Genomic DNA, 13,377 nt, shown 5'->3' with positions numbered 1-13,377 from the left:
AACTTAGCTCAAAGTTAATAAAAAATTCATGTCAAATACATGAAATTACCAACAATCCCCCACATGAATAAATTGGCTGAAAATGCATATGAAATGCAGACTTGATCGAGAGTATAACGAAAAGTTACTGCATTAGGATATGTAGCTTTTGGCTTTGAACGTTCCATAATTAAGTATTATCGGATCAATGGATATTATATCATTTGATATCAATTGTCGCATTGTATTATGCCTAAGACGTATATGTCATGACTTACCGTTATACATCTGACTCTGTGTCCTTTCTTTAGTCGATTGACTATCGCAATGTATGCAAATTGCAAACATAGGTTTTGGCTATATAGGAATATATTCTAAGAAATTTTGAAGCCATTCTGCTTCTTCTCCAGTCTTATCTAATGCTACGAATTCAGATTCCATAGTAGATCTAGCTATACATGTTTATTTAGAAGATTTCCATGAAATAGATGCACCTCCAAGTGTAAAGACATATCCGCTCGTGAATTTAGTATCTTTTGTATCAGAAATCCAGTTTTCATCACTGTATCCTTCAAGTACTGCTGGATATTTTGAATAGTGCAATCCATAGTTAGTAGTGTATCTCAAATATCTGGGTACCCTAACTATCGCCTTCTAGTGATCACTACCTGGATTACTTGTATATCTACTCAGTTTACTCACGGAGTACGCAATATCCGGAGGAGTGCAATTCATGACGTACATCAAACTGCCTATTATCCGAGAATATTCTAATTGAGATATACATTCACCTGTATTCTTTGTGAGATGAAGATTCACATCTACATGTGTTCTTGCTATATTGTTATTATCTTTATCAAATTTATCGAGTAAATTCTCAATATAATGTGATTGAGATATAACATACCCTTCAGTTGCCTTAGTGATCTTTATACCAAGAATCATATCTGCAACTCCCATATCTTTCATATCGAACTTGTTAGCCAACATGTTCTTGGTAATTTTAGTGATATTAATATTGCTACCAGTTATTATCATGTCATCCATATAAAGACATACAATGACATAATTATTTGAAATGCATTTCACATAAATGCATTTATCACATTCATTAATGTGAAAACCATTTGACATCATAACTCGGTCAAATTTTTCATGCCATTGTTTAGGTGCTTGTTTAAGCCCATAAAGAGACTTAACTAATTTGCACACATTTCTCTCTTGTCCTGGAGCCACAAACCCTTCGGGTTGTTCCATATAAATTTTTTCATTTAATTCGCCATTCAAGAATGCAGTTTTCACATCCATCTGATGTATTTCCAGATTATATAATGCCGCAATAGCAATTATTAATCGGATAGACGTTATTCTTGTTACAGGTGAATATGTATCAAGGTAATCTATTCCCTTTGTCTGTCTATATCTTTTGACTATAAGTCTTGCCTTGTATTTGTTAATTGAACTATCTGCTTTCATCTTCCTTTTGAATATCCATTTGTAATCCAAAGGTTTACATCCTGGTGGAAGATCCACCAATTCCCAGGTATGATTTTGCAAAATGGATTCAACTTCCTTATAACTTTGGGGTTCTTTTTGTAACAAATATGTTAGAAAATTAGGACCAAAAGACGTAGAAGTCCTTGCTCTCTTACTTCGTCTAGGTTCATTATCATTTCATTCTTGCATGGACTCTTGGTCCTGCTTATTTTCATAAATTCTTTTGAGAAAACTTACTTTTGATATAGATTTATATGGAAATATATTCTCAGAGAATGATGCATTCCTAGACTCAATTATTGTATTCTCGTGTACCTTAGAATTATCTGATTTGTGAAACAGGAATCGATATGCACTACTGTTATGATCATAACCAATGAATATACAATCAATAGTTTTAGAACCAATTTTTGTTCTTTTAGGAACTGGATTTGCAACCTTTGCTAGGCAACCACACACTCTTAAGAATTTATAGCTAGGTTCTCAATCTTTCCATAACTCATAAGGTGTTTTATCTAATTTCTTATGGGGTAATTGGTTGAGAATGTCATTTGCAAGCTCCCCCCCACAAATTCTAGGGTAAACTAGAACTTATTAATATGGCATTCATCATCTCTTTCAGAGTTCTATTTTTACGTTCAGCAATACCATTTTGCTGTGGAGCGTAAGGAGCCGTTGTTTGATGAATAATTATATTTTCTGCACATATTTGTGCAAATGGTGACTCATATTCACCACATCTATCATTTTTTAGCATTTTAATCTTTCTGCTAAGTTGGTTATCAACCTCAATTTTGAAATGTATAAACATTTCTAATGCCTCATCTTTGCTTCTTAGCAAATGCACACAACAGTATCTTGTGCAATCGTCAATAAAAGTAATGAAATACTTTTTTTCACCTCTAGTTTGAATAAATTTCAAATCACATACATCGGTATGTATAAGTTCTAGAGGTTTTGTACTTCGTTCAATGGAATGAAACGAAGTCTTAGCCAATTTGGCTTCAACACATATTTTACATTTTTTATTTAAATCAATTTGGAAATTAGGCAACATGTTAAGATTAATTAATCTACGCAATGTACCATAATTAACATATCCTAATCTACCATACCAAATTTCACAAGACTCAGGCAAGTAAGAAGAAGATTCCTATTTATTTATTCTTGGAGTTACAGTCATTATATTCATCTTAAAGAGGCCATTTGACAAGTAGCCCCTCCCCTTTCAACATACATGCCATTTTTGATAAGTACAAACTTATCAGACTCAAACATCAACTTAAAACTTTTCTTACTCAATAATGATCCCGAAACCAGATTCTTTCGAATGTCAGGCACATGCATCACATCATTAAGAGTAAGTTTTTTTTCCTGAAGTCAGTTTTAATATGACCTTCCCTATTCCTTCCAGCTTGGAAGTTGCTGAATTGCCCATATAAAGTTTTTCATCTGTTGTAGTTTGATAATATGAAAACATCCACCTATTGGTACAAATGTGTCGAGTAGCTCTAGTGTCTACCCACCATTCTCTAGGATTACCACCAATCAGGTTTACTTTCGAGACAACAGAGGAGAGGTGTATGTCATCGACATCAGAACGAAGATTTTCCACTTCAGTTATATTGGCTTATGGCTTCTTTTTTTCAGAGTTCTCCTTTGAGTTCTCTTTCTTTTTTCACAAACGACAATCCTGAGCACGATGCCCTTGCTTGTCACAGACGTAACATTTGCCCTTAAACTTCTTTGCATTGCCATTTTTAGAGCCTTCGTTGGTATGCTTTCTTTTCTTGTCCTTTGTGGACTCCACAACATTTGCCTTTGACACGTACTGGCTTCCAATTTTCTTTTCAGTAGTACGATTGTCTTCTTCAATTCTTAATCTGACAATAAGTTCTTCAAGTGTCATTTCCTTGCGCTTGTGTTTTAGGTAATTTTTGAAATCCCTCCAAGACGGTGACAGTTTTTCTATAATAGCCGCCACTTGGAATAATTCATTAATCACCATCCCTTCAGCATGAACCTCATGAATTATCACTTGAAGATCTTGAACCTGGTTAATCACTGGTTTAGTGTCAACCATCTTGTATTCAAGAAATTTACTGACTATAAATTTCTTTGCACGGGTATCTTCTGTCTTGTACTTTTTGTCTAAAGATTCCCATAATTTCTTAGACATTTTTACTGAACTATACACGTTATACAACGAGTTGTCCAGTCCATTAAGGATATAGTTTCGGCAAAGGAAGTCGACATGCTTCCACACACCCACTACAGCAACTACTTGCCTATCAGTTTTCTCCTTTCGAAGTTCAGGCACATCTTCATGTAAGAATTTAGCCAAATTTAAGGTGGTCAGATAAAAGAGTATTTTCTGTTGTCATTTCTTAAATTATGCACTACAGAACTTCTCAGGCTTTTCTCCATGAACTGTAGGTATTGAAGGAGCAGTGATAGGAAAAATAGTACTATTTACTATTTCAGCCATCTAAAAGAATGAAAGAAAAATAAAAATTCGATCAGAAGAAAAGAACACTGATTGGAATCAAAGTAACAACCAAAGAATTGGTCTGATTCCAAAGAGTCACAAAAAATCCGATGAAAATAAATAAATTAAATAAACTTATAGATTACAAAATATAAAATTCTAAACAGTGGACGTCGCACCCGTGCGTGCGAACCAAACCGAGCCGAGCGATGCGCGTGTGAGTTAAGTTGCATAGTAACCTTTACCCATAAAATAAGTACCACTTTTGGGGCCCAAAGCCCACAAGAAGTTTGTTATTTATATACCATAGTAACATTTCTCAAATATCCAATATGGCACTAAACTCATTTTTCTTTATTTTTCATTGCCATGATACCCACTTTAGAGCCAATTTTCATTCACTTCTGTTCATAGATTTGACTAAGTGAATATATGACAATAAAGTACTCTTTGAGCTAAATTAATTCCACTATTAAACTATTATTAATAATGTGTGGGACCCACTTAAAACTTAGCTCAAAGTTAATAAAAAATTCATGTCAAATACATGAAATTACCAATAGAGTAGTAGTTTTTTATTTCTCTATCATTGTAGAATTTAAACGCTAGATATGAGTTGGACAAAAGACCAACTCTTCTTTGGTACAAAAGCACTTAAGTTTTACTAAATTTGTGGCCAACATATAAAGTCATATAGTTTAAACTCAAAATCATTGTATTACCATGCTATTGCTCATAGCTACGCCATTGAGGTATCGCTCGAAGTCATTATACTATCGAGCTGCTCCTACCACTGAGCTATTGAACAAAACAAGTTGAGCTACTAAGCCAAGATGCCACCAACAATTCAATAGTTTGAAGGCCGAATATGGGCAGCTAGACAAAAGGGCCAATCTTTTCATAGATATAAAAATACTTAGGCTCTAACAAGCTCTAGAAAACATACTAAATCACATCGTTGTTGTGCTGTCAACTCATTGCTCTTAGTCTACACTCCAAATAAAGCCCATCTAGTCTGCACTCCATATTGTTGTGTTGCCAACCCATTGCTCTTAGTTGCACTACCACAAGTTGCTCCTCCGTGCCAACAAATAATTGACCCATTAAACTAAGCGGCTTAAGCCATCCCAATAACTAAACAATTTGCCCACAATAATTAATTTGCTTAGTGGTGGAGTTAAACTTGTGATATCCTAGGTTATAAGTGGGTCCCTCCCAACTTCCTAAATTTATGTAATTAGATGAGCAGTAGTTGAGTCGCCGTAAATGCCGTTAAACTTGTGATAACCCTGACTCTACGAATTCTTGCCTTCAAAGCGGTAGGCGATCGGCTGCCAAAGTTGATTATTTCAACGTATCACTATCTACGGTGGAAACGACCTCCACCTCTTCCTGCGAATTGCCAAAACCTCTCTTTTCCCATTCTCCACTGCCCACGCCATGGCGACGTACAGGCTCGCGGCGGTCATCAAGAACTCCGCCTCCTCCGGCTCTGCCGCCGACGAGTTCCTCGTCGTCCGGCAGGCCCCTCCGCCGCCGTTGCCGGAAGAGGAGTACCAGAGCTACGTCGACTCCGATCTCTGGGACTTGCCCTGGGCTCCTCTAAAAACCCTGCAGGGCGATGTCGTCTCCGATGCGGTCGTTGATGGCGCCGATTCCATCTCCGATAAGCTCGATCTCACGAGGTTCGATGTCGACTCAGCTCTCAATCAGGTGATTTTTTGGCTTTCTCTTGTTCGATCGGTTGTTTCTAATGTTTTTAGTTAGAATTGTAAGTGTCTCTCTTGTAAGTTATTTTAAGTTTGTTCGTCTGCTAACCTCTTTTAAATTAGTGGCGTCTCATTGATTAATATATAACAAATTGTAGAAATGTAAAGGAAACAATGTAGTATTTCTTGGAGTTTATTGCTTTCTATAATTATGAACAGGTAGATAGTCTTAGTTTATTTCCAAGGGGGAAACGATACTTTGATTTAGGGATAATTACACTAAGACCCTTGAACTTTTACCCATTTCCGCATGCACCCTCTTTATCATTTTTATTTTGGTATATATTGACTCCCTAAACTATAGAAAACATCTCAAGTTTTAACAGAAAATGTGAAATTATCATTTTACCTCGACTTCCTCTCTTTCTTTTCTCTAAAATAAAGACAAATTGTCTGTAGAGGGGCAAACATTGATCAGGTAACACTCTTATAATTTTTCAATTGAAAGATCTTGATCAGGTAACACTCACATATAATTTGTTAATTGAAAGATCTAATGGATAACTAATGGAAGGAACATTTTGGAGGTTTTTCTATAGTTAAGGTTCATTGTGTCACGAAAAAAAAATTTGGGATCTATGTAGAAATGGGCAAAAGTTCAAAGAGTCAAGTATAATTATCTCTAATTTTAGTACATAAAATTTCCTTTCATATTCTTTTAAATGGTCCATTGACCAGACTCCAAAGTAGAAGGCTTGCCAAATGTATATCAACGATTCCATTTCAGATCTCTTAAACAGTTTGTGTAGGAAGTGCAAAAGCATTTAAGTGAACTTTTTCATGTGCTATAGCGACTTGTCCTCTGCAATTGCCCTCTACTTGTCTTGTTTATTCTTAGTCTCTCGAAGTTACTTGAAATAAGAATCTGCCTGAATTGCTATCATAGAGTGTTTCTTCTGTTTTTGGTTGACAAATGCTTCTGTGACTACTTTGATCTTTACCAGACTTGTGTACAACTACCTTGCACTAATCCGTTCTCTGGTGCTATCACTAGCTTCTGTGGGGCTGCAAATGTTTAACTAGCCATGAACTTCACCATTGCCATTGCATATTATCTTAATAAAATACCATAACCGATAGTTAATCTTATCTTGCTGACTGAAATCCAACTTCAGTGTAATGGGTTATGGATCTCATAAAATTGGAATTTAGAAAGCCACTTGGATCCAATTTGGCATGCTTTAGATTAGTTAAATATCTGACTCTTGAACTTGCCAACTAAGAAATTATATCTGGGCTTATCAGGGATAAATCCAAGCCCTAGTTTATTTATCTCATACCATGGAAATGCTTGACCAGATCTTTAACTTTTATACGCTAACTATTATGTTTAGTCTATTATGTGCTAACTTTGTTTAGTCTAAAGTACCATTGAGTAAGACAATATTCAATGGCAATTTTAAAGCAGTGAAACGACCTCTAAGTACATGTGCAAAATTTTATTGATTATTTTATAGGTTGTTATGCAAGTGGGTTTGGATACTGCAACTGGTGGAAGATGGGTGCTCCTAAAGTATGTAGAAGAAGCTGAATTTGGTCCTGAACCTATTATCAATACTCTTTTTGTCCTTGGAACATTGGAGATCAAATGGGGACATCTACAAGGTCAGAACACATTTATATGATATCCTGTTATTCAGCATAGTTAAGAATATTCATCTTTGAACAGCTTTTCATTTTGGTATAGACATATGCTATATACATTTTTGACCTTTTTTTAAAAAACTTATATCCTTCATATTCTTGACTCACGGATTAACTTTACACCCAGCTAACCATCATTTATTAAAATCTTATGGCTATCATAACCTATTATTTTATTATATTCTCTAATGTACTATACTCAACTACCTATAACGATGCATTTCATGAATAATAAAAACATCTTTTGTAGCTGAGCATGTTACTTGATATGATGTTTAAGGGTTTAAGGAATGCAACATACACTTTTGTGGCCCAAGATTGAGTCACAAAAACATCTTTGGTAGTAGGGATGCGTTTTGTATATCTTCTAGTCTCAAGCATCGCATTAGCATGAGGCCAGTTGTAGATGTCCTTTCGATGGAAGTTTTGGTGGTTGTGAACTTGTGACAGTAGCACTCTAGGTTTGCTCTGCTGAGTATTACATAGCATGGCTTCCAGGTGCATGATACAATATCAGGGGGTTACTATGCCATCACCCATACTTCGTTCTATCAATAAGGGTCAGGTGCAGTGCACCACCGATGATGCCACTTTTACATTCATTAGTTGTATGTGTTGTGTGTGTGTGAGATTGCCACTATAAGTGGCGATCAATTGGCAGACTATCTATTATTCCCACTTCTAAGCAATGTCATCGTGTCGGTAAGTGAGATCGTCTTCTTTCTCACTTTAGTGCGTCCTTATGCTTTCTATCCTTTGAGACTCTATTTGTAATAGTGGCAGTAGAGGTGCTATGACTGCTCTCACCTTGACCACACCCCTGCCCCACCCCTTTTACTTCCTACTTATTCTCTCTCACATTTTAGATCTGCTATCATGGCATAAGAAGTTCTCCTAAGTCTACATAGGATGTGCTACCAACGTGTAGCATGCTAGCAAGATTTTGGTAAGCTCCTGTGTTGTAACTTTCAAATCCTTATCCAATTATTATTTCTTGTAATAATCTAATTCAACGATGGTTGTGCTGATGGCGTACTAGCACATACCACGAGAGGTGCCGCACGACACCCCTCCTAGCAGCGATCCGCTCACCGTCGAGTTTTCCATCACTGCTAGCCTCGTCATATATGTGCCATGTACCTATAGTTTATATATGTGCATTTGTTCTTACATGTGGTAGTCATAGTAAAGCAATTGGATACTACTATCTTAATTTTTTATATGCAGAATCATGTAGGTGGATATCCAATGAGAGCTCCTTAAAGTTGCTTCTGGATGTGAAGCCCTGTGCTGCTCGTTTAGGACCTTTTGTAGTTACTGGACTTTTTCCTTGTTCAGCTATGTCGTCAAAATCGAAAGCTGCTAGTATGCTACATTGCCAGGTTTTATAATTTTCAATTGAGTATGTTCAATTAGATATTTCAGGCATATTTATAATCTGGAAATGTGCTTATCTTGTAGATTTTGCTATTATATTCTCCTTTTTTTTATTGGAGATAATTTCCTTTTCATCCCTTGAACTATCACTCTTTTTTATAATGATTTTTTGAACTTTTTTTTAATACATAATGATCTCTTGAACTATTAGAAATACTTTACTTGATCCCTTCTATTAGGGGTTACTATATACCAAAAATAAAAGTTTAGGAGGGTGATTATGTATAAAAAAAACTTCGGGGAGTGAAAAAGAAATTATCCTTTTTTTATTTTCTCAAACTTGTCAAATATTGTTAAGGTTGCATATGAATTTTCTCAAGCCTCACTTGACACCCTCCATTAAGGGGTCATTATGTACCAAAAATAAAAGTTTAGAGAGTTATTATGTATAAAAAAAAATTCAGGGAGTGAAAAAGAAATGATCCCTTTTTTATTTTCTCAAACTTGTCAAATATTATTCAGGCTGCATATGAATTAAGGATTGCCAGGAATAAGGCTGCATATGAATTGTCCTTAGGAGACCCTATGTTGGTCTGAGCCTTGGGCACTGGTTTGTATCCTTTCTTAGAGAGCTGAGGTCCTATTTAAAAGAAGAGTAAAATGAATTAATCTGAAAATTGATCACACTAAAAAGAGGACTAGACAGTGTCAGTAAGGCCTAGGTTTTGAATATTTAGAAAGGCTACACTAAAACATGGATGTAGGATATGCCCATCTATTAGAATGAATGAAATAGTGGAGTATTGAATTAGAATCTTAGGTGTTTCCAACGTTTTAACTAGAAATAAGAAAATTCTGCATTGTACTGTTTTTAGGATGTTCTTCAAATGTTACCGAGTGATTAGGGGAAAATCTTGCTTAGAATGGGTGGGAAATTAGTCAATTACACCTCCAAATAAGCTAATTGTAGCAATTAATACTTCCCTAGCGGAACACAGAGGTCACCTGTTAATATGGATGTCACACAAGGTTTTCTGATTTATTTGTATGGTTTATTTGGCAAAAACTGAAGGTAACAGACTATGCCACATTGCCATATTAATGAGATTTAGCTGTTAAAATAGTTGGCCAATTTTGAACGATGAACTTCATGTCAATTATTTAAGCAACAAGATGATAAAGAAAACACAATGCCATTTAGGATGATGGTCTGATTAAATACAAAATTTCAAATCGAAGGACATTAGTCCCTGTTCCATCATTGGTGCCAAGTTGAGCACTAAAAATTGATTTATCTGTAATCTCCCTAACTACAGCTGAGGGCGGAAGTTTGTATAGGGTGACATATACCAAGGAACATTGCAGACACTAGTTCAAATCAAAACTAGAGAAGTAATTATTTTTTTTCAAGAACCTTTGTGAATACAACTTTTTGGAACACTAAAACCTTCCTAAAGAAGACAGAAGAATTCTAAATTATATAATACTTCTCATCAAGGACTTAACTGCCTTTTGCACGACGTAGGCAAATAGCTTGGCGGTGTGGTATGTGCCGGTCTTTATGAATTGTGTGGTTTATGCTGACAAAGGAAATATGACATGACCTGGTATCACATAAAGAACACCAGATTGTGCAGGTCTTCTTGTACCATACAAGTCTACATGGTTTATGCTGCATGGCGCACAAACCCATACTTCTCATAGTAGTAGCTTTCTTTATGGATAATAGGTGAAGGTTTTACAAAATTTACTAAATACTACTAAACTTGATGAAGCTCCTTTTTTGGACGAATTAGCTGCTGCACCTTTTCTTGTTAGATGACTGCAGGGAAGCCTAAAACAGGCTAGACTATGTAACACAAATGCATGTCTTAGAGAACAACAACATAGCCGTATGGTAGGCTTCATAAAGTTGTCCAAATGCTCTTTTGATCAATTGATTGTTTGATCCTCCTCAATCTTCACCACATCCATTGGCAGTCATGAGGCCCTATTCTTTTGCCAGATATTAGCAGGCTGTGTTGAAAACAGTTCAAAGCTGAAAGTGACTACTTTTCTTTCTCTATTAGCATCTTGGCATATTCATCTATTTGGTGTCTGATAAATACGACAATGTCTTTTGTCATTTTCATGAGCCTCCCCTTGATCAACTTATTAATATAGGATTTTCATCAACTTCTTGTCTGTTCACTCAGCAATTTCCCCTAGGTCGAAAGCTTTCTTATTTCGAGAAGATGCATACATTTTTCTTTGACTCTTGTCATTTCCTCTAGTAAAAGGTGGGGACTGCCGTTGATGTATAATGTGACTCTCCCCATATGTCCTTTGCCTTGTAATCTCATCTTTGTGAAGTTAATGCCCTCTGCATAGGGGTGAAAACGGGTCGGATTAAGTCCGACCCGACCCGCTATCCGATCCGGATCGGATCGGATACGGATAGGAAAATCCTATCCGATCCGGATTCGGATACGGATACGGATAGCTATTTCCAAAAATATCCGGATCCGGATCCGGATATGGATAGCCTTTTAGAAAAAAATCCGGATCCGGATACGGATACGGGTTTAGTTGATTTTATCGGATACGGATTCGGATAACGGATATCCGTTTACCCGCTTAATAAATACTTAACTAAAGTTACTAAACCCTACCTGTATCTCTCATCTACTCACCATCTCCCCGACTCCCCCAAATCTCCATCGACCTCACTGCTACCCGCGGCGCCGCCCTCATTGCTAGCCCTCATGGCCTCACCGGCTCACCCATTTCCACCGCCTCCCTCCTCCGGCCCTTCCTCGTCGACCTTGGCTCTCCTCCACCGGCCCTCCCTCGTCGACCTCGGCTCTCCTCCACCGGCCTCACTCCACGGGTCCTCGATCCCGTCGCCTCCATCTAAAATTAGCCCACCACCCTCACCGCCATCACTGCCTCCATCTACTCACCATCTCCCCCAAATCTCCATCGCCCTCACATCCTCACTGCTAGCCGCGGCGCCGCCTCCATCTAAGGACAAAAATCCACATCGCTCTCACCTGTTTTCACCGGCTCCCTCCTCCAGCCCTCCCTTATCAAACTTGGCTCTCCTCCACCGGCCCTCCCTCGTCGACCTCAGCTCTCCTCCATCGGCCTCCCTCCACGGGTCCTCCTCCTCCACCGCCACCGACCCTCCCTCCACGGGTCCTCCCTCCTCCACCGCCGTCGACCCTCCCTCCACTCCATTGGTCAGGTATATTAATGCATTCATAGACATTTTTAACCTTTGGCAGGATTGGGAGTATATTGGCCATGATAAAAGGAAGAAGATGCCCAAAAATATTAGGGATATCTGGATGCTTGCAGTACTCTACAATCCTACCTAAATTCGCACCATAATGAAGTCAAATAGCACTCACCGGCAATGCAATGAAGGGCAATATCTTCTATTGTTAATATCATTGCTGGGAGAATCTAGAGTTACTGATAGATTAATATAAGCACAAATTATGCATATTTCTCTGCTATCTCAAATAGAAAACCTTAATTGGTCTTTTCTTGTATGGCAATCGATTGACATATGTGGATGGTTTATTTTATACAACCTGCACTCAATACTTTATTAATTTGTTTAAAATTTGATACGTATTTGTTTAAGATCCGAAAATTTATCCGAACACTATTCGATCCGTATCCGAAACTATCCGATCCGTATTCGAAAACTATCCGATCCGTATCCGAAAATTATCCGTATTCGTTTTCTTAGGATATGGTTTTAATTTTTGCTATCCGTCAAATATTCGTATCCAAATCCGTATCCGGATAAAAAATATGGATCCGGATATGGATTGAGCACTATCCGAGCCGTATCCGATCCGTTTTCACCCCTACCTCTGCACCTTCTTGGATCATAAGACCACATATGGCTCCATATCTCTTGAGAAATCTTTTTCAAGTATGCAAATTTGATATCGCTGTTCTGGATTATATATATTCTAAATTTCTAATAGGGTATGATGTTATTGGAGATAAAAAGGATTTTGATAGTTGATGCTACTTGAATTATTGTACAAGGGGAATGCTCGTCTGGAAATGGATTAAGGTGAAGCACTCATTGCAATTAGGATATCTAATCTTATTGCTAAGGTACGGATTTTGAGTGAGATCGGACTGTAAGAATGAAGAAAGAAAACGATCTCATTATTGCAGGAATTTCATGTTTAATCTGAATTCTAATTTTGTCCAAGCTACAATTTGTTTTTTTCATGGAAATTTGGAAATCAGTGAAGTACAACCTAGAAGCTATAGAATTACAGGAAACTGAAACATAGAGCTTATCTGTGATAGAGAAAGGACATTTTGGGTATATTATACACACACCCAATGGGTCAGATGATGAAATTTAAAGGCAAATACTAGTTTAAAGTACATCTAAGTCACAAAGTGAGAAGATCAAAAGAGAACAATAATGAAAATATTGGGGTTTGTAGAGACTCCAATTGTTTTATAGATGCAAACTGCACATCTTTGCAGAAGAATCACAATGAAAGGAGATCAATCACAAATTCACCATTCTGTATTAGAGATAACTCCATATATACCAAATTTTACATGAATAAAGATGATGCTGTGAATTTGTTCTTGTTATCA

General features: G+C 37.0%; 1 protein-coding gene across 4 annotated transcripts in view; it reads left to right on the top strand.

Annotated features, from left to right (window-relative positions):
* Positions 1-5,243: 5,243 nt before the first annotated feature.
* Positions 5,244-13,377, top strand: part of LOC140762979 (uncharacterized) — a 48,789-nt gene continuing 40,655 nt past the window's right edge. For 2 of the 4 annotated variants that reach the window (XM_073100979.1, XM_073100977.1), the window contains exons 1-3: positions 5,248-5,677; positions 7,191-7,338; positions 8,605-8,759. In XM_073100979.1, the coding sequence (XP_072957080.1) occupies positions 5,405-5,677; positions 7,191-7,338; positions 8,605-8,759 (576 nt within the window). In that variant the 5' untranslated portion in view covers positions 5,248-5,404. Of the gene's footprint in view, positions 5,678-7,190; positions 7,339-8,604; positions 8,760-13,377 lie in introns of all 4 variants that reach the window. The other 2 variants (XM_073100980.1, XM_073100976.1) reach the window with 2 other exon arrangements.

This window comes from Typha angustifolia, chromosome 7 (assembly GCF_048772165.1).
Source record: "Typha angustifolia cultivar Huaian chromosome 7, ASM4877216v1, whole genome shotgun sequence".
In the NCBI taxonomy this organism is placed as follows: domain Eukaryota; kingdom Viridiplantae; phylum Streptophyta; class Magnoliopsida; order Poales; family Typhaceae; genus Typha; species Typha angustifolia.
Note: the sequence above shows the minus strand (reverse complement) of the source record. Positions and strands in the feature narration are given on the sequence as shown.